We start from the raw sequence: 19,616 nt of genomic DNA on the forward strand, positions 1-19,616 counted from the left end.
TCTGTAAGATGTCATCACTGGGGAAGCTGGTCAAAGGATACACCCAAGCTTTCTGCACTATTTTTGCAACTTTTTGGGAGCCTAAAATTATTTCCAAATAAAAAGTGTTTTTTAAATGATGTGATTGGGAGTAGATCTATTTTGGCTTTGTTTGTGGTCCTTTGCTAAAACAGAAAACACCTGGTTACCTGATTGGCGAGGGTGAAGGTGTATGCAGAGGGGCACAGGGGAAGAGGGCATCATAAAGTGTCACTAACACCGAAGAAGTGCTGCATCCATCAGACCCTCTTCCAAAGGGACAAGGAGCTAAAGAGAAATGAGACCCAAATCAGACTTGATGGAGAGAGGATGAGTAGGAGAAATGGACCAAGCACCGGTGGGTTTCCCAGGTAACAACCCTCATGGGTGCTCTAACGAAGCTGTGAGACAACAAGGGACAGTATATTTGAGAGTTCTTCGTGCCTAGGAAAGCGATATCAGAGGAAAAAGCACAAGAGAAAGACACAAGTAATGACTTAGTAGGGTTAGCACGACTTGAATCCTGAATCAACAAAATCCCACAGATTTAAACGCTATCCATCCAGCTAAAGTGTGCCCAGGCACAATGGAGTATCTTTGAGGTAGAAAGAAATGGGAGTCAGGAAATCTGGAGTCACATTCCAGATGTGTCCTATCAGGCATTTGTTGTGTCTCCTTGGTCAGGTCACTCAGATTCAGTTTCCTCATCTGAAAGTCAGGGAATTGGTACTAAATTGCTAAGATCCTTACCTGTCTGTCTCTGCCTGTCTAAGACTATTCTAGGAGGTAGGATACCCTCCATTGATTTAATAAAAAATAAAACCTATTCATGGATGGCAACAAGTTTCCTATAAATTTTCCAATGCAAATTAGCTCTTTAATAAATGGTAGTAGAATAAGATGGCAATTTTAGTGCCAGGGAGGATCAGCTCAGAAGTCAAAGAACTCTCGTTCCCACCCTCTCAGACTCATTCTCAACCATGGATGGGCCTCACAGATACAATGATTTCCCAGGGAAAAAGCTGTCTGAGAGAAAGGAGTTGCAAAGCCTAACGTCAGGGCTTCCAGAGGCCTGCTTTCCCCCAGTGAAATGCACCCCCTCTAAGTGTTCAAGGTCTGCTGAATCCTGCACAACATGCCCAAATCACAGAGGAGCAGTTTCAGAAGAGGTGGAGAGAGAATTCCATGCCTGGAGGAGCCAGCTCGTGGGGTTTTAGGAAGAGGGTAGGATTTATGTCTATAATACCCTTATTGTGCCTTTTCACATATTGAAACCCAATAAAGTATTTGTATGATTGGCATTTTTTAAAAGCCTGTGGTTAATTCAGTCAAGGCTTATGTCTGGATTATGGCAGTAGGGTTCTGAAATATGTTAATGCTTCGTTAATCACATATTCACTTTTCCAGAGCTGAAATTCACCACATGTTGTCCATGGATCTCAGGCCAAATCAGAAGGATTCTTTATGTGTTAACTGCTTCCCTTTCATCAAGGTGCTGTGCATGTAAGGGGTTGTGCTGGGCGTCACCACCGAAGATATCAGCCACTGCCTGAGCATTAGCTCACTTTCAAGTCACCCAGGACGCTCGGCTGCAGGAAGAATAATGGTGATTTCAACATATCCTCTTCACTTTTATTTTTACATTAAAAAAAATTTTTTAATTAATTTTTATTGGAGTATAGTTGCTTTACAATGTTGTGTTAGTTTCTTGCTGTACAGCACAGTGAATCAGTCATACGTATACACATATGCACTCTTTTTTAGATTTCCTTCCCATTTAGGGTACCACAGAGCACCGAGTAGAGTTCCCTGTGCTATACAGTCTGTTCTAATTAGTTATCTATTTTATATATAGTAGTGTATATATGTCAGTCCCAATCTCTCAATTCATCCCATCCCCCCTTTCCCCCTTGGCAACCGTAAGTTTGTTTTCTACATCTGTGACTCTATTTCTGCTTTGCAAATAAGTTCATCTCTACCATTTTTCTAGATTCCACATATAAGTGATATTATACGATATTTGTTGTTCTCTTTCTGACTTACTTCACTCTGTATGACAGTCTCTAGGCCCATCCACGTCTCTGCAAATGTCACTATATCGTTGCTTTTTATGGCTAATATTCCACTGTATATATGTACCACACCTTCTTTATCCACTCCTCTGTTGATGGACATTTAGGTGCTTCCATGTCCTGGCTATTGTAAATAGTGCTGCAGTGAACATCAGGGTGCATGCATCCTTTTGAATTATGGTTTTCTCTGGCTATATGCCTAAGAGTGGGATTGCTGGGTTCCTCTTCATTTTTAGAAATAATTTCCACTGCATCTAGTTTGCTCAGCATTATTCAGCACTATTCTTTAGTATAAAAAGGAGCAAGGTAGCAAGGACGTGTCAGGGATGAGTTAGTCAACCTAAACTATCAAGACCAACGTTTATGTCATTCAGCATACTTATAATTAAAAATAAAGTTGAATGATTTTTAGAAAAGTTTGTCAGAGTTTAGGAGAACTGAACTCACTCACTAGCCAATGAAAGAATGGGTCTTTCAGTTGGTACTGAATCTCCATCATACACTCCTTTCCCTCTTTCTTTATTCTAATTTTCTGCTCATTTATAAATTGTACTATATTATTTAATCATAACTGCCTCCTATTTAACCCCCCGAAACGCCCCCCTTCATGGTCTCTTTTCTTCCGTCTTCTTCACCTCTGGTCACTTGCCTCAGCATTTACCTAGATCATAACCTTTATCTTATAGGGAACAGGAGAGGGGACCTGACAGCATGGAAACACCATTTTGAGATCGGTGTTTTAAAAGATAACTGAACTGCACTGCAAAAGTGCAGAAGCAGAAAGAGAACAGAAGAAAAGAAAGTCAGGAGGGAAATAGCAGGGGCCTGAGTTACAACAGTAATGACAGTAAATACAAGACAGGAACAGATTTCCTTTTTTTTTTTTTTAAATAGGCTGAAAGTAGACTGAATAGGCTATGGTTCCTGACTGTAGAACAGTAACAAACAGGAGAGAATGAAAAACAACTTGAAGTTTCTGAACGTGCTGATAGGTAAATATGGTTCCTTTAACAGAGACAAGAAACCAAGGCGAGGTGTTAGGTGTGAGGGAGTTGATGGACTCGAGTTTAGCCATACAGAGCTGCATTCATGGGTGATGTCCAAAGTGCCTATGGACAACCAATGTTCCAGATGGGCAGGAAAACTTCTGGATTTAAAGAGAATAGAGATTAAGAAAATCTTCCACTTGTTTTCTTCCTTTACTCTTCTCTTCATTTTACTGAATTAAAATATGCATTGAGAAGCTACTGCACGCCAAGTTCTGGGATAGGCATTAGGGAAAAAGAGAAAAGAAGGTAAACAGAATGCTCAGGGCATCTACAAGTTCTGGTGGGAGAGGACAGCATAACAATGGCATAAAATGGTGGGATGAGGGGAGGGTTCGCAGAGGAGGCTTTATCAGGGATGGACGGTGCTTACTAAGGTTCATTAACTCACCTCACACCTGGAGGGGAGAACACACGCTTTCCACTTCCCTTCATGGTCTAGACATGCCCTGTGGTTCCAGGCAGGCTGTAAGGCAGATTCCCCCCCAAACACAAACACATGGACTTCACTTCACTGCACTCACCCACATTCCTTCCGGGCAAGTGATGCTGCAACTTCTTTGTGGGAGACCTTTTGTTAATCTTCTATCTTTTACACGTAGGCAACAAGGTATTTATAACTAACTCTTGGAATGCTGTGCAATGTTATGATAGAGGTAAAAGTTTAATCCTGATTCCTGGGACAGCTCTGAAATTGTCCATCACTCTCCTGGAGAAGGCGCTACCCCCATAGAATACAGAGGTTGAAGCATCTTGACAGAGATTAGGGTGCTTAAGATTCAGGCCAGCCCCACAATTCCACCTCTAGGCACTTACCCAAGGAGGAATGAAAACATACGGCCATAGGAAGACTTTTATACAAGAATGTTCACAGACACTTTATTCATAACAGTCAAAAACTAGAAACCACCCAAATGTCCATCATCACCGGTGAATGGATAAACGCACTGTGAAATGCGTCTCGGGCTGCAGCAGCTGGAGGGTTGAGGTGGTGCTGTGAAATATTACCCAGCAGTATAAAGGAATGGACAGCAGATACGGCAACACGGATAAACCTCAAAAGCATTACGCTGAGTGAGAGAAGCCAGCCCGAAAGACTCCACTTACATGATTCCCCCTATATGAAATTCTAGAGAAGAAAAAGCTATAGTTCCAGAAAGCAGAGCAGTGGTGCCCAGGGGACAGGGGAGTAGAGGAGGAGATGGACTGCAAAGGGGCACAAGGGAACATCTGGGGTGATGAAAATACTCTCTGCTATGACTGTGCTTACATTACTGGATTACATTTTTCAACACTCATCGAATTGTACTCTTAAATTTGGTAAGTTTATTTTATGTAAATTATACCTCAATAAAACTGATTGGAAAAACAGTCGTGCAGGGCTGAGGAGGAGGGCCGAGCACTCTCAGCTGGAAGATGCCGGCGGTTCCCGGGAAGCTCTGAGCCAGCACTACCTCAACCCTGCAGCTGCTGCAGCCCGAGAACGCCTCTGTTTTAATGCTTTGACCTCAGACCGGGACACCCACTGGCCGTTTCCGATTAAGGTTCCAATAACTCACTCTCACCTTGCCACCCACCCTTAGGCCAGAATCAGCCTGCTCATCCAGACAACTGATAATATATCATCCTAACCTCCTCCCACCCTGGACTAGGGATTACACTCTAAGGGTTCTGACTACTCAGTACCTGAAACGTGGACTCTTGGCTCTTCTGTTGTTCTCGGTTTCCTAAAGAGACAAGGGGCTGGGCTTATTTGTTTTCTCAACGTTTAAAACTACAGTTTCTCTACACTGTCTGACCCTCCATGGTCCTACTGAGATCTTGCTTTTCTGTTATCCCTGCGGCCGTAACCCCAGGGTTGACGCATGCCCAGGTCCAGGGAGCAGGTCATTTAGGAAGGGAGAAAAGGGTCCCAAAACGTAAAACGCATCTTTACTGCTGCGCAACCCTTTAAGTGTGAGAGAGGCCCTGAGTCAGGACACGTGCAGAAGGACTGTTTCTCCATTACTATGTGCCTGTTCCTTCATCCCACTGACGTTCTTAAACAAAATACAAGTCTGAACTGCCCAAACAGCTATATTTTTAAGTGCTATTTTCAGAATTTCAATAACTACTAATAAAGAAGGCTTGTACCAGAAACGTTATGAAAACTATCTTTTGTACACTTGATGTCATAGGAAGTACACTGACGTGACATTCAATGAGTGCATGTGATGCGACAAACACTATAGTAGGAGGCTATCAGATATGCATTATCTAGTCCAGCCCTCATAGTAATCCTGTTCCTTACATACGCCATCCCCTTCTTTGTAGATAAATTCTCTAAGACTTAGAGAATAAGTAACTTGCTGAAGTCATTTAAGCTTCGGCTAGTATACAGTTTGAATAACACATCTAAGACTATTTGAAGTTTCCAAAAAAAAAAAAAAACCCCTCTAAAGATTTCACATAAACTGTGGTCTATAGCTTGGATTAATATTCACAAGGTCCTGGGTTTGAGTCCTTTCTCAGCCATTTACTAGCTGTATGGACCTTAGGCAAGTGAGTTTCCTTTAGGTTAATTTCCTCACCTGCAAAATGAAGAAAATAGACTTACTTCACAGAGCTTTGAAAGGATGAAGGAAGGTAAGTCACATGATAAGCATGCTATCAACTATTGGTATGACCTCAAATGCCAAGCTGGCTCCAAATGGAAGAAATACAACACATATGGACAAATACTGCCCTCAACTATTCGGAGTTGAATTTCCACACAGTGGATCATATTCTGCCCTTCAGTTAGTCCTGCCCTTCTTCGGTCAAAGTAGTAAACTTCTGAAGGAAAAAAAAAAAGTGCCTGCCTTTAAGGAGTCGATGAAGACCATCTCTGCAGACTCATTCTCTCTTTCCTAAACTGTCTGTAAAAACTAAAACTTGACCACAACACCTTATTCCCAGACAGCCCATCCCTTGCCTTCACTCACCTGCTCCGGATACTTGCTACCAATGATCTCTGCTACAGTGTTGAAGGAATCAGCATCTGGGTAGTTCTTTGCCCCCATCTTCAGCTGAATGACAATTCTGCTCCCACGAGAAGCCATTCTTGACATCATCTCTGCATCTTCCACCGTAATACAAGCTGTTGGGATCTTTGGCACACCATCCTGGTATTCCTGAATACCTGTGTGAGGGCTTTAGAAAAGAAGCCACCAGGTTACCTTGAAAGTGGAAATGGACCAAAGGTATTTTTTAAAAGACTTTCACTGATCTTTGTTTTCATGTGAGGAAGGGAAAGGGTGGGCAATATTGGTTTACTTGCTTTTGATGTGAATGTAATTTTTCTTTTTGATAAAAATAACTTAGAAACTTCAATTTAATAATAATTTCATTGAAAACATTACATGAAGTTTATTACTTCATTACATGAAGTTTAGGCTGCAGACTAGAAGGCCCACACGTCTGGAAGAAAACTGGCCCAGGTACAACCAGCTCTCTGGTCACTGACTGGCTCGAGAGCTACTCTCTTCCCACCCAAACACAGAGGTCTGCATATGTGACCCTGCATAGGGGTAGAACACTGTGTACGAAAACCATAGAACAACATCTGGGGAAATGTTTGGATTCCCAGGAAGAAAAGTGCCAGATAAACACAGGTCTGTGATTTCACTGCCACAAGAAAAAGAAAACTATTATGATTTTGGCATTAAGGGGGAAATATCACCCTAAATGGTCAAGTTTTTTCAGCTAATTTCCAGATGCTTCTTACATCACTAGAAACACTTGTAATTGAAGTTGATATTAATCTACTATTGATTCAACCTCTCCCCATGCTAATTGAGTTTATCAAATTCACTTTCTAAAACTGTTCTTTCAAACTGTCCCCTTTTACCTCTGAGGTAAAACTCCAAACCACACCACCACAACTCGCTCAGGATCACAGCTTCTGAGCACTCACCATATCCCATCAGTCTGTTCCCGTCTTCTGTGGAAGCACAAGCTAACAGCCTCCCTTTCCAAATTAAGTTTTCTTTTTGTACTTCCATACTCGTTTCAAGTTGTCTCATATTCAGAGAAAAGCCTTTTTCCTCCTTTGAGCCATAACACATTTCTCTCCTGTACAAGTGACTCCCATCTGCATGTGCATAAACACAATGATCCAGTCTTATCACTGATTTCTCGGTGTGACTGTTATTGCTGTGACCGTGTATCAGGTGACTATTTACTGACTTAGAGAAACTGCATGACAAAGTGATTAAGAATACAGGTTCTGAAGCAAGACTGTCTGGGTTCAAATCTGAGCTGTGCTACTTATTGCTAATTGGCCTTGGGCAAGTTACACGTCTTTGCTTCAGTGGCTTCAGCTATGATTGGCGATGGTAATTATAATACCTATTTCATAGTTATTTTGCAAATTTAGTTAACTTATACAAATAAATAACTTACCCTGGAACATAGTAAGCCCTTAATAAATGTTAAATATTTATTATACTAACTTATCTATTACATTAACCCCACAGAGAGAGAGTGTGTAATCTCAAGTCCTTAGACTTAGACCATCTAAATACATCCTTTATGGACATTTCTTAACTGCTGACTGAAAATTATATTCTTCATTAGAGAGAGACAAATGACTTATAAATTCAAAACTTATAAAACAGAAACCCTGAATCTGAATCCCTGTTCTGGAATACGCCTAATCCACTCTAACTTCCGGTTTAGGGTAGGCTATGGAGTCACATAACCTAGGTCAAATCCTGGCTCTACTATTCTCCACCTGTCCGACACCAAGCAACATAGATTACCTCTCTGTTTCTGAGTTTCCACATCTGAAAAGTAGAGAATAATATTAGCATTGACCTCATAAGATTGCTATGAGGAATATAAGAGATAGTATATATAAAGGATTTTAAAGTGCTTGGCATATAGGAATTACTTAGCAAACATTAGTTGTTATAATTATTTCTTCAGTGTTAATTTTCCCCACTGAGTTGGTAGAGTGGTTAATGACCAAAAGTATTTTGAAACATGTAGGAAGACAATCTAAATATTTATTATTCATATTACCTTACGTGATGTCTAGGATTCAACAAACTCTCCTTGTTCTCAGGCTCTCTGACTCAAAAGGAGGTCAGTGTAACACCTCTCAATAGGCTCTTTTAAATAATGTTTCTGAACAAATTGGTACTAATAAGTTACAGGTAAGACTTCTTAATTTGGGGACAGTGAATTGGGCATACACCAATGGCTCCACTGAGGAAAATGGCATTTTCCAACTGTGGTTCTGAATTCAAGATATAAAAAGCTTCTAATTTGTTTCTACAGTTAAGCATGTTCTCCAGTGGTTGAGTATTCAGCATTGTTCAGTAGAAGTAGGCAGAGTGAAGACTCAACAGTTCTATTTAGAGTCCTGTATTTTTACTGTCAATTGTCCTACAGGAGATGATCACCATAAACATCACCTTCCTGGCCCCACTTACAAGCCCCACTTGCATTTAACAATAGCAAATGGTAAACTACAAAGGAAGCCATAAAAAATCAAAACAAGAACATTTAAAGATTAATACCAATCCTTCACAAAGTCTTCGAAAAAATACAAGAGGAGGGAACACTTTCCAACTCATTCTACAAGGCCACTATTAATAAGAACAAAACTAGACAAAGACAGTACAAGAAAAGAAAACTATAGACCAATATCTCTTATGAATATAAATGCAAAAAACAAAATCAACAAAATAAAAACAAACTGATACAGTAACATATGAAAAGAATTTTACACCATCACCAAGGGGTATTTATTCCAGAAATGCAAGGTTGATTTAACATCAAAAAATCAATCAGTGTAGTGTATTATAATAATATAATAAAGGACAAAAACCACGTGATCATCTCGATAGATGCTGACGAAGTCTTCAACAAAATCTAACGCTCCTTCATAATAAAAACACTCAACAAACTTTGAATGGGAGGGAACTTCCTCAACCTAATAAAAGGTATCTATGAAAAACCCACAGCTAACGTCATACATAGTGGTAGAAGACCGAATATTTTTCCCCTGAGATCAGAAACAAGGCTAGGATGTCTGCTCTGCCCACTTCTATTCAATGTTGTACTGGAGGTTCGAGCCAGGAAAATCAGACAAGAAAAAGAAATAAAAGAAATAAAGGTGGGAAACAGAAGTAAAACTATCTCTGTCCACAAATGGTCACGTATATAGAAAATCCTAAGGAATCCACATGCACACACACAAAAAACTATTATAACTAATTAACAAGCTCAGCAAAGTTGCAGGATACAATATCGATACACAAAAATCAATTGCACAGCAGTAATAAACAATACAGTGTAGTAGCAACACAGTAGCAATGAACAATCTGAAAATTAAGTAACAATTGCATTTTCATTAGCAACAAAAAGAATAAAATACTACAAATAAATTTAACAAAAGAAGTGCAAGGGGCTTCCCTGGTGGCGCAGTGGTTGAGAATCTGCCTGCCAATGCAGTGGACACGGGTTCGAGCCCTGGTCTGGGAAGATCCCACATGCCGCGGAGCAGCTAGGCCCGTGAGTCACAACTACTGAGTCTGCGCGTCTGGAACCTGTGCTCCGCAACAAGAGAGGCCGCGATAGTGAAGAGGCCCGCGCGCCGCAATGAAGAGTGGCCCCCGCTTGCCGCAACTGGAGAAAGTCCTCACACAGAAACGAAGACCCAACACAGCCAAAAATAAATAAATAAAATAAAGAATTATTTTTAAAAAAAAATGGAGCTTCCTCCTTTTTTTTTTTAGAAATTCACGTTCTTTTATTTATTTATTTATTTATTTACTTATTTATGACTGTGTTGGGTCTTCGTTTCTGTGCGAGGGCTTTCTCTAGTTGCGGCAAGTGGGGACCACTCTTCATCGCGGTGCGCGGGCCTCTCACCATCGCGGCCTCTCTTGTTGCGGAGCACGGGCTCCAGACGTGCAGGCTCAGCAATTGTGGCTCACGGGCCCAGTTGCTCCGTGGCATGTGGGATCCTCCCAGACCAGGGCTCGAACCCGTGTCCCCTGCATTGGCAGGCAGATTCTCAACCACTGCGCCACCAGGGAAGCCCGAGCTTCCTTCTTTAAAAAAAAAAAAAAAAAAAAAAGTGCAAGATTCATACAATGAGAACTGCAAAATGTTGTTTAAATAAATTAAAGAAGATCCTAATGTACTGAAAAGTGCCCCATGTTTATGGATTAGAAGACTTTACATTCTTAAGATGGTAATACTCCCCAAATTGATTTACAGATTCCGTGCAATTCTTCTCAAAATTCCACCTGCCTTTTTTGAAGAAATTTACAAGCTGATTCTGAAATTCATATGGAAAAGGAAGGGACTTAAAATAACCAACACAAGTTGAAAAAGTAGAACAAAATTGGTGGACTCACACTTCTAAATTTAAAAACATACTACAAATCGATAATTTAAAAAGTGGTACTGGTATAAGGATAGACACATAGATCAATAAAATAGAATTGAGAATACAGAAATAAAGTTTATAAGATTGGTCAATTCATTTTCAACGAGGGGGCCAAGATAATTCAATGGGGATAAAACAGTGTTTCCACAAATGGTGCTGGGGCCAACCAGATACCCGCATGAAAAAGAGTGAAGTCGCACCCCTACATCACACACAAAAAAATTCAAAATGAATCACAGACCTAAATGTAAACTGGCACACATATGTTTATAGCACTACTCAGAATAGTCCAAAGGTGGAAACAACCCTAATGTCCATCAACTGATGTGTAGATAAACAAATTTGGTATATCTATACAGTAGAATAGTATTCAGCAATAAAAAAAATAATGTTCTGAAACATGCTACAACATGAACAAACCTTGAAAACCTTGAACCTTCTTTCACTTCTTTCCTAAGTGAAAGAAGCCAGTCACACAAGACCACATGTTGTAAAATTCCGCTTATAAGAAATGTTCAGAATAGGCAAATTCACAGAGGTAGAAAGTAAATTTTAGGTTGCCTTGCACTGTTGGAAGGGACAGGGAAATGGGAAGTGAATGCTAACTGTTAGGGATTTCTTTTCAGGATGATGAAAATGTTCTAAACTAAAATTAGACAGTGAGGGTGTTTGCACAACTCTTTGAATATACTAAAAAACACCAAACTGTGTGTGTTAAAATGGTAAATTGTATGGTTTGTGAATTTACCCCAATAAAACTTCTAATGTAAAAAATCAAAATAAAAATCTTAAGGTTCCAGATTTCTCTTTAAGAGGAAAATCCTGGTATCTTTTTCATTCAAAAATCATACTTCTATGGCTCTGGTTTATGAGATGTATGAAAACAAAGCCTGCTGGTCTCTGTGCTTGCAAGAGAGTATACCCAAAATATAAAATGAACATGGACACCGTAAGCCTTAATAAGCTTTTCAAATTTTACTAAATTTCTTGTGTATGTTTTGTAAAGTGATATAATTTGAAGTCAGCTGAATATTGTCTTTTATCTACATAAAATAAGTGCAAGGTTTAAACAAATACGTTTGACATTTCCCACCTGATTACCACACATCAGTCAAACTCCCTTAATGCTAGTCACTTTTCACTAGCTCTTTATAAAAGATACCAGGCACTTTGTTTCTGAGCACTTCAAAATTTGCAAAGCTCAAATCAACCACTGGAACTGGGTGTCAGCTTGTGATGTTAAATATCCAACAGGAGGAAAATTATGTATCCTTACTGAGGAATATGTAGGTTTTCACAGGGGCATAGAACACATTGACTGAAGTAAAAATTATTCACAACACAGTGAAGTCTTGGAATGTTTCCTAAAGAAAGAGTCTAGAGGTGGGAATGACTGTGAGGACTGGGAGCTTCTGAAGCTATAGTCTCTTGTTTCTACGAGAGGTTTTTTTTAACTTCCTTATTGGATGGTTAAAAGAGCACCTATTCTGTTTAACAGAAAGGCTTGTTTGTTTTAAAAATCAGTTTGATTGAAAATAACTCTCTTGGAAAAATTACAATTGACTTTATTAAATTTTTTTAGATCTAGTACTTTAAAAGTAAATTCATCTCAGACTTTTATACTGTCATTAACAACAATAAGAGTAAATTGATCTCAGGCATTTATACTGTCATGAAGAATACAAAAGCAAAAGGATTCATTTATACCATAATTTCTCAAGAAAGGAAACCCTGAAATATTTCCAACTCCCACAGGTTAAAAATAAAAAACAAAAACAAAAAAACCTGACCAAGAGAGAGGAGGTAGGACTAAATTTCATTCCTAATTTCTATAATTCAGTTGAAATGGTAGAAGAGAGAGAAGAAAATATCAAATTCTTGAATTCTATTCCATATTAATGACAGACTCCACATGAGCAAAACTCAACCAACATGTTTAATATCATATTCATGGGCAGATGTCAGTAAGGAGACTATTACAGACACAGCATCAGAGAGATGTACCTTCTTGCAAAACAGAGGAACCCAGCCAGCTCCACAAGACTGTGAGACAGAAGGAAGATGGTCAAAATGCTTAGAGGAATAAAATCGTGTGATTTTTTTAATATCCACAACATATAGGAAGGGCTTTTCGGCTAGTTTCTCTAAGACACAAAAATGTAAAGACCTGCCTATAAAATAAATAGAGAAGAGAATTCAATATACCTAAAAAAAATTTATACTTAGTATTTTGTTACCTAGAAAGTACTGCATAAATACTAGTTTCATTATTATTAGATATTTTGTAACCTAAAGTAATCATCAAAAATATATGTGTTCCCTTTTTTCCTTTCTGATCTTGTTCTTCTGTATAAGTTACAATTTTCTGCTAACGCACAGTTATTTCATCATCTTAATTGGTTTTTTTCCTATATGCTCTTCCAATCTTTACAATTTCTAAAAGGAATTATGTATTAAGTAAGATGAAAATCTACCTTGGAATAACAAAAATGTTACAATAGATAATTTCTTTAATAAAAATGATAATAATGGGGCTTCCCTGGTGGCGCAGTGGTTGAGAATCTGCCTGCCAATGCAGGGGACACGGGTTCGAGCCCTGGTCTGGGAAGATCCCACATGCTGTGGAGCAACTGGGCCCGTGAGCCACAACTACTGAGCCTGCGCGTCTGGAGCCTGTGCTCCGCAACAGGAGAGGCCACGATAGTGAGAGGCCCGCGCACCGCGATGAAGAGTGGACCCCGCTTGCCGCGACTAGAGAAAGCCCTCACACAGAAACAAAGACCCAACACAGCCAAAAATAAATAAATAAATAAATTAAAAAAAAAAAAAAAAAAAAATGATAATAATGATAAAGATATGGAGCAACATAGAAATCATTGATAAATGAAGATGGTAACTTTAACCAACAAAACGCTCTATCCATTTTACTAACTAAATATTGTTTTGAGTTTAAGCCTCAATGGGAAACATTTCTGATTAAATGGACTGGAAAGTATTTAAAGATCATCTGACCCAAGATCTCTGTCTTCTCAGTCAGAAATATCCTAAGTTTCTATTATTAACTCTGTTAAACTATGCTAATCTCTCATTACCCTCAGAGTCCAACATCCTCTTATTAGAACAGAATTGAAGATGTAACTCATAGCACATGGTATAGACTGAATGTTTGTGTCCCTCCAAAATTTATATGTTGGAATTCTAACCCACATGGTGATGGTTTTAGGAGGTGGGGTCTTTGGCAAGTGACTAGGTCATGAGGACATAGCCTACCTGCGTGGTATTAGTACCCTTATAAAAGAGGCCCCAGAAAGATCCCTCACTCCTTCCAACACACGAGGTTACAGTGAAAAAATAGCCGTCTAAGAAATGGGTGCTCGCCAGACACTGAGTGTGCGGGCACCATGATCTTGGGACTTCCCAGCCTACAAAACTGTAAGAAATAACCGTTGGTTGTTCATAAGACCCCCGGTCTATAGTATTTTTTTTATAAAAGCCTAAACAAACTAGACAGCATATTTTGTCAGAAGGGAAACAAGATAAAGCCATTTGAATTATTTAATATCCATTCTTTTTTTTTTTTTTGATGTGGACCATTTTTAAAGTCTTTATTGAATTTCTTACAATATTGCTTCTAATATTTTATGTTTTGGTTTTGTTTTTTTTTTTGTCCGCAAGGCATGTGGGATTTTAGCTCCTCAACCAGTTGTCAAACCCACACCTCCTGCATTGGAAGGTGAAGTCTTAACCACTGGACCACCAGGAAAGTCCCTAATGTCCATCCTGGATTAAAACTCTGGGAGAAAAAAAGGAATGGTTGATTTCTTTCTTGACATGAAGAAAAAATTTTTAAAACAAAGCATCAGATAGTCATACAAAGGTCAGATCAAGATGGCAGAGTAGGAGGATGTGGAGCTCACCTCCCCCCACAAACACATCAAAAATACATCTACACGTGGAATTATTCTCATGGAAAACTACCTGGAAACTGGCAGAAGAACTCCTATACAACCAAAGCTGCAAGAAAGATTTCCACATAACTGGGTAAGGATGGAAAAAATGCATAGGGTTGGGACCTCCACCCCTGGGAGGGATCTGAAAGAAAAAGAAGGTCTTCACAGGCAGACCCTCACCCTGGGGACTGAGTAGGTTGAGCGACAGACTGGGTGTCCCAGTCTCGGGGTCCTACATGGAGAAGACAAGCCCTCTTGGCTGCTGGGAGAACCGCAGGGACTGGAGAAGGGCTGGAGAAGCCTAGACTCTACTCATGAAGAGTGTGCAGGTGCTGGCTTGCCAACAAACAGGGTGGAGAGAGATCTGCATGGTGGCTGCCACCTCACCACTCTTCTGAATCCAAGGAGGGTGAACACCCCGGCCCTGCCCACTCCACACCACATCTTGGCACTGGATCTGGGGCAGACAGGCCCTGGGAGAAGGCTCAATCTAGAGATGCAGAGGAGGCTAGTGGGGTGTGGGGTATGGTCCAGGTGGGGCAGAAGCAACCAGTGCTGGTGCTAACTCAGTCTGCACTAATGAAGCAGCCCACTTCAACTTCTCCAGCCGCAGTGCCCCAACTCCTAACCCCCACCCAGTGAATGCTCCAGCCCCACCCACTCCACACCACAGCCTTGCCCTAGAGGACACAACGCTAGATGACATTGTACACAACAGGGGAAGGGACACAACTTGGGTTGCGTCTGAGTGGACCTGCAGACACCTACACAGGCAATGCCATCAGATCTCTGTGAGTGCACAAGCCTCACTTACTTCAATACTACTCTCCTTTGGGGCAAAACACACACTCAAAGGGAACAGGGTCTGCTTGAGCCCTCAGGACTTCTGCTCAAGCAACTGGGGAGCCGACCCCACCCCAACAGGCCAGCAATAGCTATGGAGCAGAGAGAAAGTTCCACCTCACATGCTGCATAGGCTTTTGATCCTCCAATACCAACCACACTCCCTACCAAGGTGATGGTGGCCAGCAAACACTGAGGAAAGACATGGCTGGTGTCTACATCAGAACCAGCCCTCACACCAAAGACACTGGATAAACACAGTCTACATGGGGACACTCCCACATAAAAACACCCCTTCAAGACCACAATAGGTAACTATTCCTCCTAAATTCACAGAGACAGAGAAAGTTGAGTAAAATGAAAAGGCAGAGGAACTACTCCCAGTTAAAAGAGCAAGAGAAAACACTGAAAAACTAAATAATGAAACAGAGATCATCAGTCTACCAGACGCTGAACTCAAAAAGGAGGTAATAAAAGTGCTAAATGAATTAAGAAAGATTATTAATATAAATGTAGATCATTGTAACAAGGAACTAGAAACTATAAAGATGACCCAATCAAAAACAGATAATTCAATTTCTGAGATTAGAAAGCAATCTAGAAGCAATGAATAGCTGAGTAAATGACACAGAAGAACAGAAGAACAAATAAGTGATCTGGAAAATAGAATAAGGGAAATCACCCAATTAGAAGAGCAGACAGAAAAACAAATGAAAAAAAAAAAAAAAAGCAACATACAAGATCTCTGGGATAATATGCCAACTTACACATAATACGGGTTCCAGAAGGAGAAGAGAGAGAGAAGGGGATCAAAAATGTATTTGAAAATAATATGGCTGGAAACTTCCTAAACCTAAAGAAAGAACCAGATATCCAGGTACAGAAAGAACAGAAAGTCCCAAACAAGATGAACCAAAACAGACCCACACCAAGGCATATCATAATTAAAATAGCAAAAGTTAAAGAGAGAATTCTAAAGACAGCAAGAGAAAAACAAAGTGTCACTTACAAGGGAACCCCCATAAAGGCTATCAGCTGATTTCTCTGCAGAAACTTGGTGGGCCAGAAGGGTGTGGCATGATATATTCAAAGTCCTGAAAGGGAAAAATCTGCAACCTAGGATATTCTATCCAGCAAGATTATCATTTAGAAGAGAAGAAGAGATAAAGAATTTCTCAGACAAGAAAATCTAAAAGAATTCAGCAATACTAAACTTACCCTAAAAGAAATGTTGAAAGATCTTACCTAAATGGAAAACAAGCAAGAACCCATAGGAAAGGAAAAATCCTAACAGGAAAGGCGAATACAGACTAAGGGTTGAAGATCACTTAAGTAAGCCAGATTTTTTTTTAAGTTGTAAAAGTGACTATAACTACAATAAACAGTAAAAGGGATAAGCATGAAAATATAAAATAGTACATCCAAAACACAAAATGTGGAGGAGGGGAGTAAAAAATGTAGATCTTTGAGAATGTGTCTGAACTTAAATGATGATCACTTTAAAGCAACTATATATAGTTATGAGTCAACATACATGAACCCCATGGTAACAACAAATCCAAACCCACAATAAATTTGTAAAAACCAAAAAGAAATGAACTGAAGCATACTACAAAAGAAAATCATCAAACCACAATAGGAAAAACAAAAAGAAGAAATGAGCAAAGAAAGACTCCAAAAACAACTGGAAAACAAGGAATAAAATAGTACATACCTATCAATAATCACATCAAATGTCAATGGACTAAATGTTCTGATCAAAAGATATAGAGTGGCTTAGTGGATTAAAAAAAAAAGCAAGAACCTTCAATATGCTGCCTACAAGAGACTCACTTCAGGGCAAAAGATACACGCAGACTGAAAGTGAGAGGATGGAAAAAGACATTTCATGCAAATGGAAATGACAAAAAAGAGGGGGTAGCAATACTCATATCAGACAAAATAGACTTTAAAACCAAGGCCATAAAAAAGACTAGAAGGGCATTATATAATGATAAAGGGATCAATACAACAAGATATTACACTTGTTAACATACATACACCCAGTACAGCAGCACCTAAGTATATAAAGCAAATACTAACAGACATAAAGGGAGAAATTGACAATAATACAATAATAGTAGGACTTTAACACCTTACTGACATCAATGGACAGATCATCCAGACAGAAAATCAATAAGGTAAGAGAGGTCCTAAATGACACAATAGACTAGTTGGACTTAATTGATATCTACAGGACATTACACCCCCCCAAAAAACAGAAGACACATTCTTTCAAAGCATGCATGGAACATTCTCCAGGATAGACCATACACTGAGTCAAAAAACAAGCCTCAACAAATGTAAAAGGATAGAAATTATACCAAGCATCTTTTCTGACCACAACAGTATGAAACTAAAAATCAACTACAGAAAGAAAAAAGAGAAAAGAACAAACATGTGGAAGCTAAACAACATGCTACTAAAAAACCAATAGGCCAATGATGAAATCAAAGAAGAAATCAAAAAAAAATCTCAAGACAAACGAAAATGAAAACACAACTTTACAAAATCTATGGGATGCAGCAAAAGCAGTTCTAAAAGGGAAGTTCATAGCAATACAGGCTTTCCTCAAGAAAAAGAAAAATCTCAAATAAACAACCTAACCTACCACCTAAGATAATTACCAAAAAGAGAGCAAATGAACCCTAAAGTCAGCAGAATAAAGGAAATAATAAAGATCAGAGAGGAAATAAGTAAAACAGAGATCAGAAAAACAATAGAAAGAAATCAATGAAACCAAGAGCTGCTTTTTTTTTTTTTAAAGATAAAGAAGATTGACAAACTTTTACCCAGGCTAAGCAAGAAGAAAAGAGGGAGGGCATTGGTAATTATTAGAGAAATGCAAATCAAAACCACAATGAGGTATCACCTCACACCAACAGAATAGCTATCATCAAAAAGTTTACAAATAAGAAATTTTGGAGAGGATGTGGAGAAAAGGGAATACACTGTTGGTGGGAATGTAAATTGGTGCAGCCACTATGGAAAACAGTATGGAGGTTCCTTAAAAAACTAAAAATAGAACTACCATATGATCCAGAAACTCCACTCCTGGGTATATATCCAGAAAAAAAAAAGGCACTAATTTGAAAAGATACATGCACCTCAATGTTCACAGCAGCAGTATTTACAACAGCTAACACATGGAAGCAACCCAAATGCCCACCAACAGACAATTGGCTTAAGAAGATGTGGTGTGTGTGTGTATATATATATATATATATATATGTGCATACAATGATACATACACAATGGAATATTACTCAGCCATAAAAAAGAATTAAATATTGCCATTTGCACCAACGCAGATGGACCTACAGAACATTATACCTAGTGAAATAAGTCAGAGAAAGACAAACACTGTATGATATCACTCACATGTGGAATGTAAAAAGTAACACAAATGATTCTATATACAAAACAGAAACAGATCTCACAGACACAGAAAACAAACTATGGCTACCAAAGTGGAGGGAAGGAGAGACAAATTAGAGGTATGGGATTAACAGATACAAACTACTATATACAAAATAGATAAGCAACAAGGATTTACTGTATAGCATAGGGAATTATACCAATATCTTATAATAACATATAATAGAATATAATCTGGAAAAAAAAAAACTGAATCACTATGCTGTACACCTGAAACTAACACAATATTGTAAGTCAACTATACTTCAATCAAAAAAATTAAAAATTTAAGAATTAAAAATAAAACATCAGCTAAGTACTGAAGGAAGCACTAGAGCCATGTTCTCAAGGTGTTTTCTGCAGAATACTAGGTCTAAGAAACCTTGTAAGGGGCAAAAGATTCCGTGGTGAAATACAGTCATGAAACATTGAGCATTATTTCCCTGTTTTGAGGAGTCAAGAAGCACATTAGGCTATTGATAGGCTCTGAGAAGTAACATAGTTAAGAAAAATGTTTGACTAACTAAGCATTCCCAAACTTAATTGACCATAGAACCTTTTTTTTGTAACACTTTTATCATTGCATAGCCTTATCTCAGAAATACATTGATTCACTCTCCTTAAAGGAGGACCAAGAAGACGCCTGGGCATTTTCCTTCAATGATCAATTCAAATAGCCTTTTCTCTGTAAAGACTTTTGAATACCACTAAGGCAGAGTTGGAGACTCACTCCCCTGTGTACCCCTGCTTCCCCCTCTATACTTCTGTTTATAATCCTAATGATATTGTTATTTTCATTTGTTTAAAC

The 19,616-nt window shown here is 39.0% G+C and overlaps 1 protein-coding gene across 2 annotated transcripts in view; it reads right to left on the reverse strand.

Moving 5' to 3' along the window:
- Positions 1-19,616, reverse strand: part of CPQ (carboxypeptidase Q) — a 505,020-nt gene that overhangs the window by 264,273 nt on the left and 221,131 nt on the right. For both annotated transcript variants that reach the window (XM_059902028.1, XM_059902029.1), the window contains exon 4: positions 6,100-6,307. In XM_059902028.1, the coding sequence (XP_059758011.1) occupies positions 6,100-6,307 (208 nt within the window). The remainder of the gene's footprint in view (positions 1-6,099; positions 6,308-19,616) is intronic.

This window comes from Balaenoptera ricei, chromosome 17 (genome assembly GCF_028023285.1).
Source record: "Balaenoptera ricei isolate mBalRic1 chromosome 17, mBalRic1.hap2, whole genome shotgun sequence".
In the NCBI taxonomy this organism is placed as follows: Eukaryota; Metazoa; Chordata; class Mammalia; order Artiodactyla; family Balaenopteridae; genus Balaenoptera; species Balaenoptera ricei.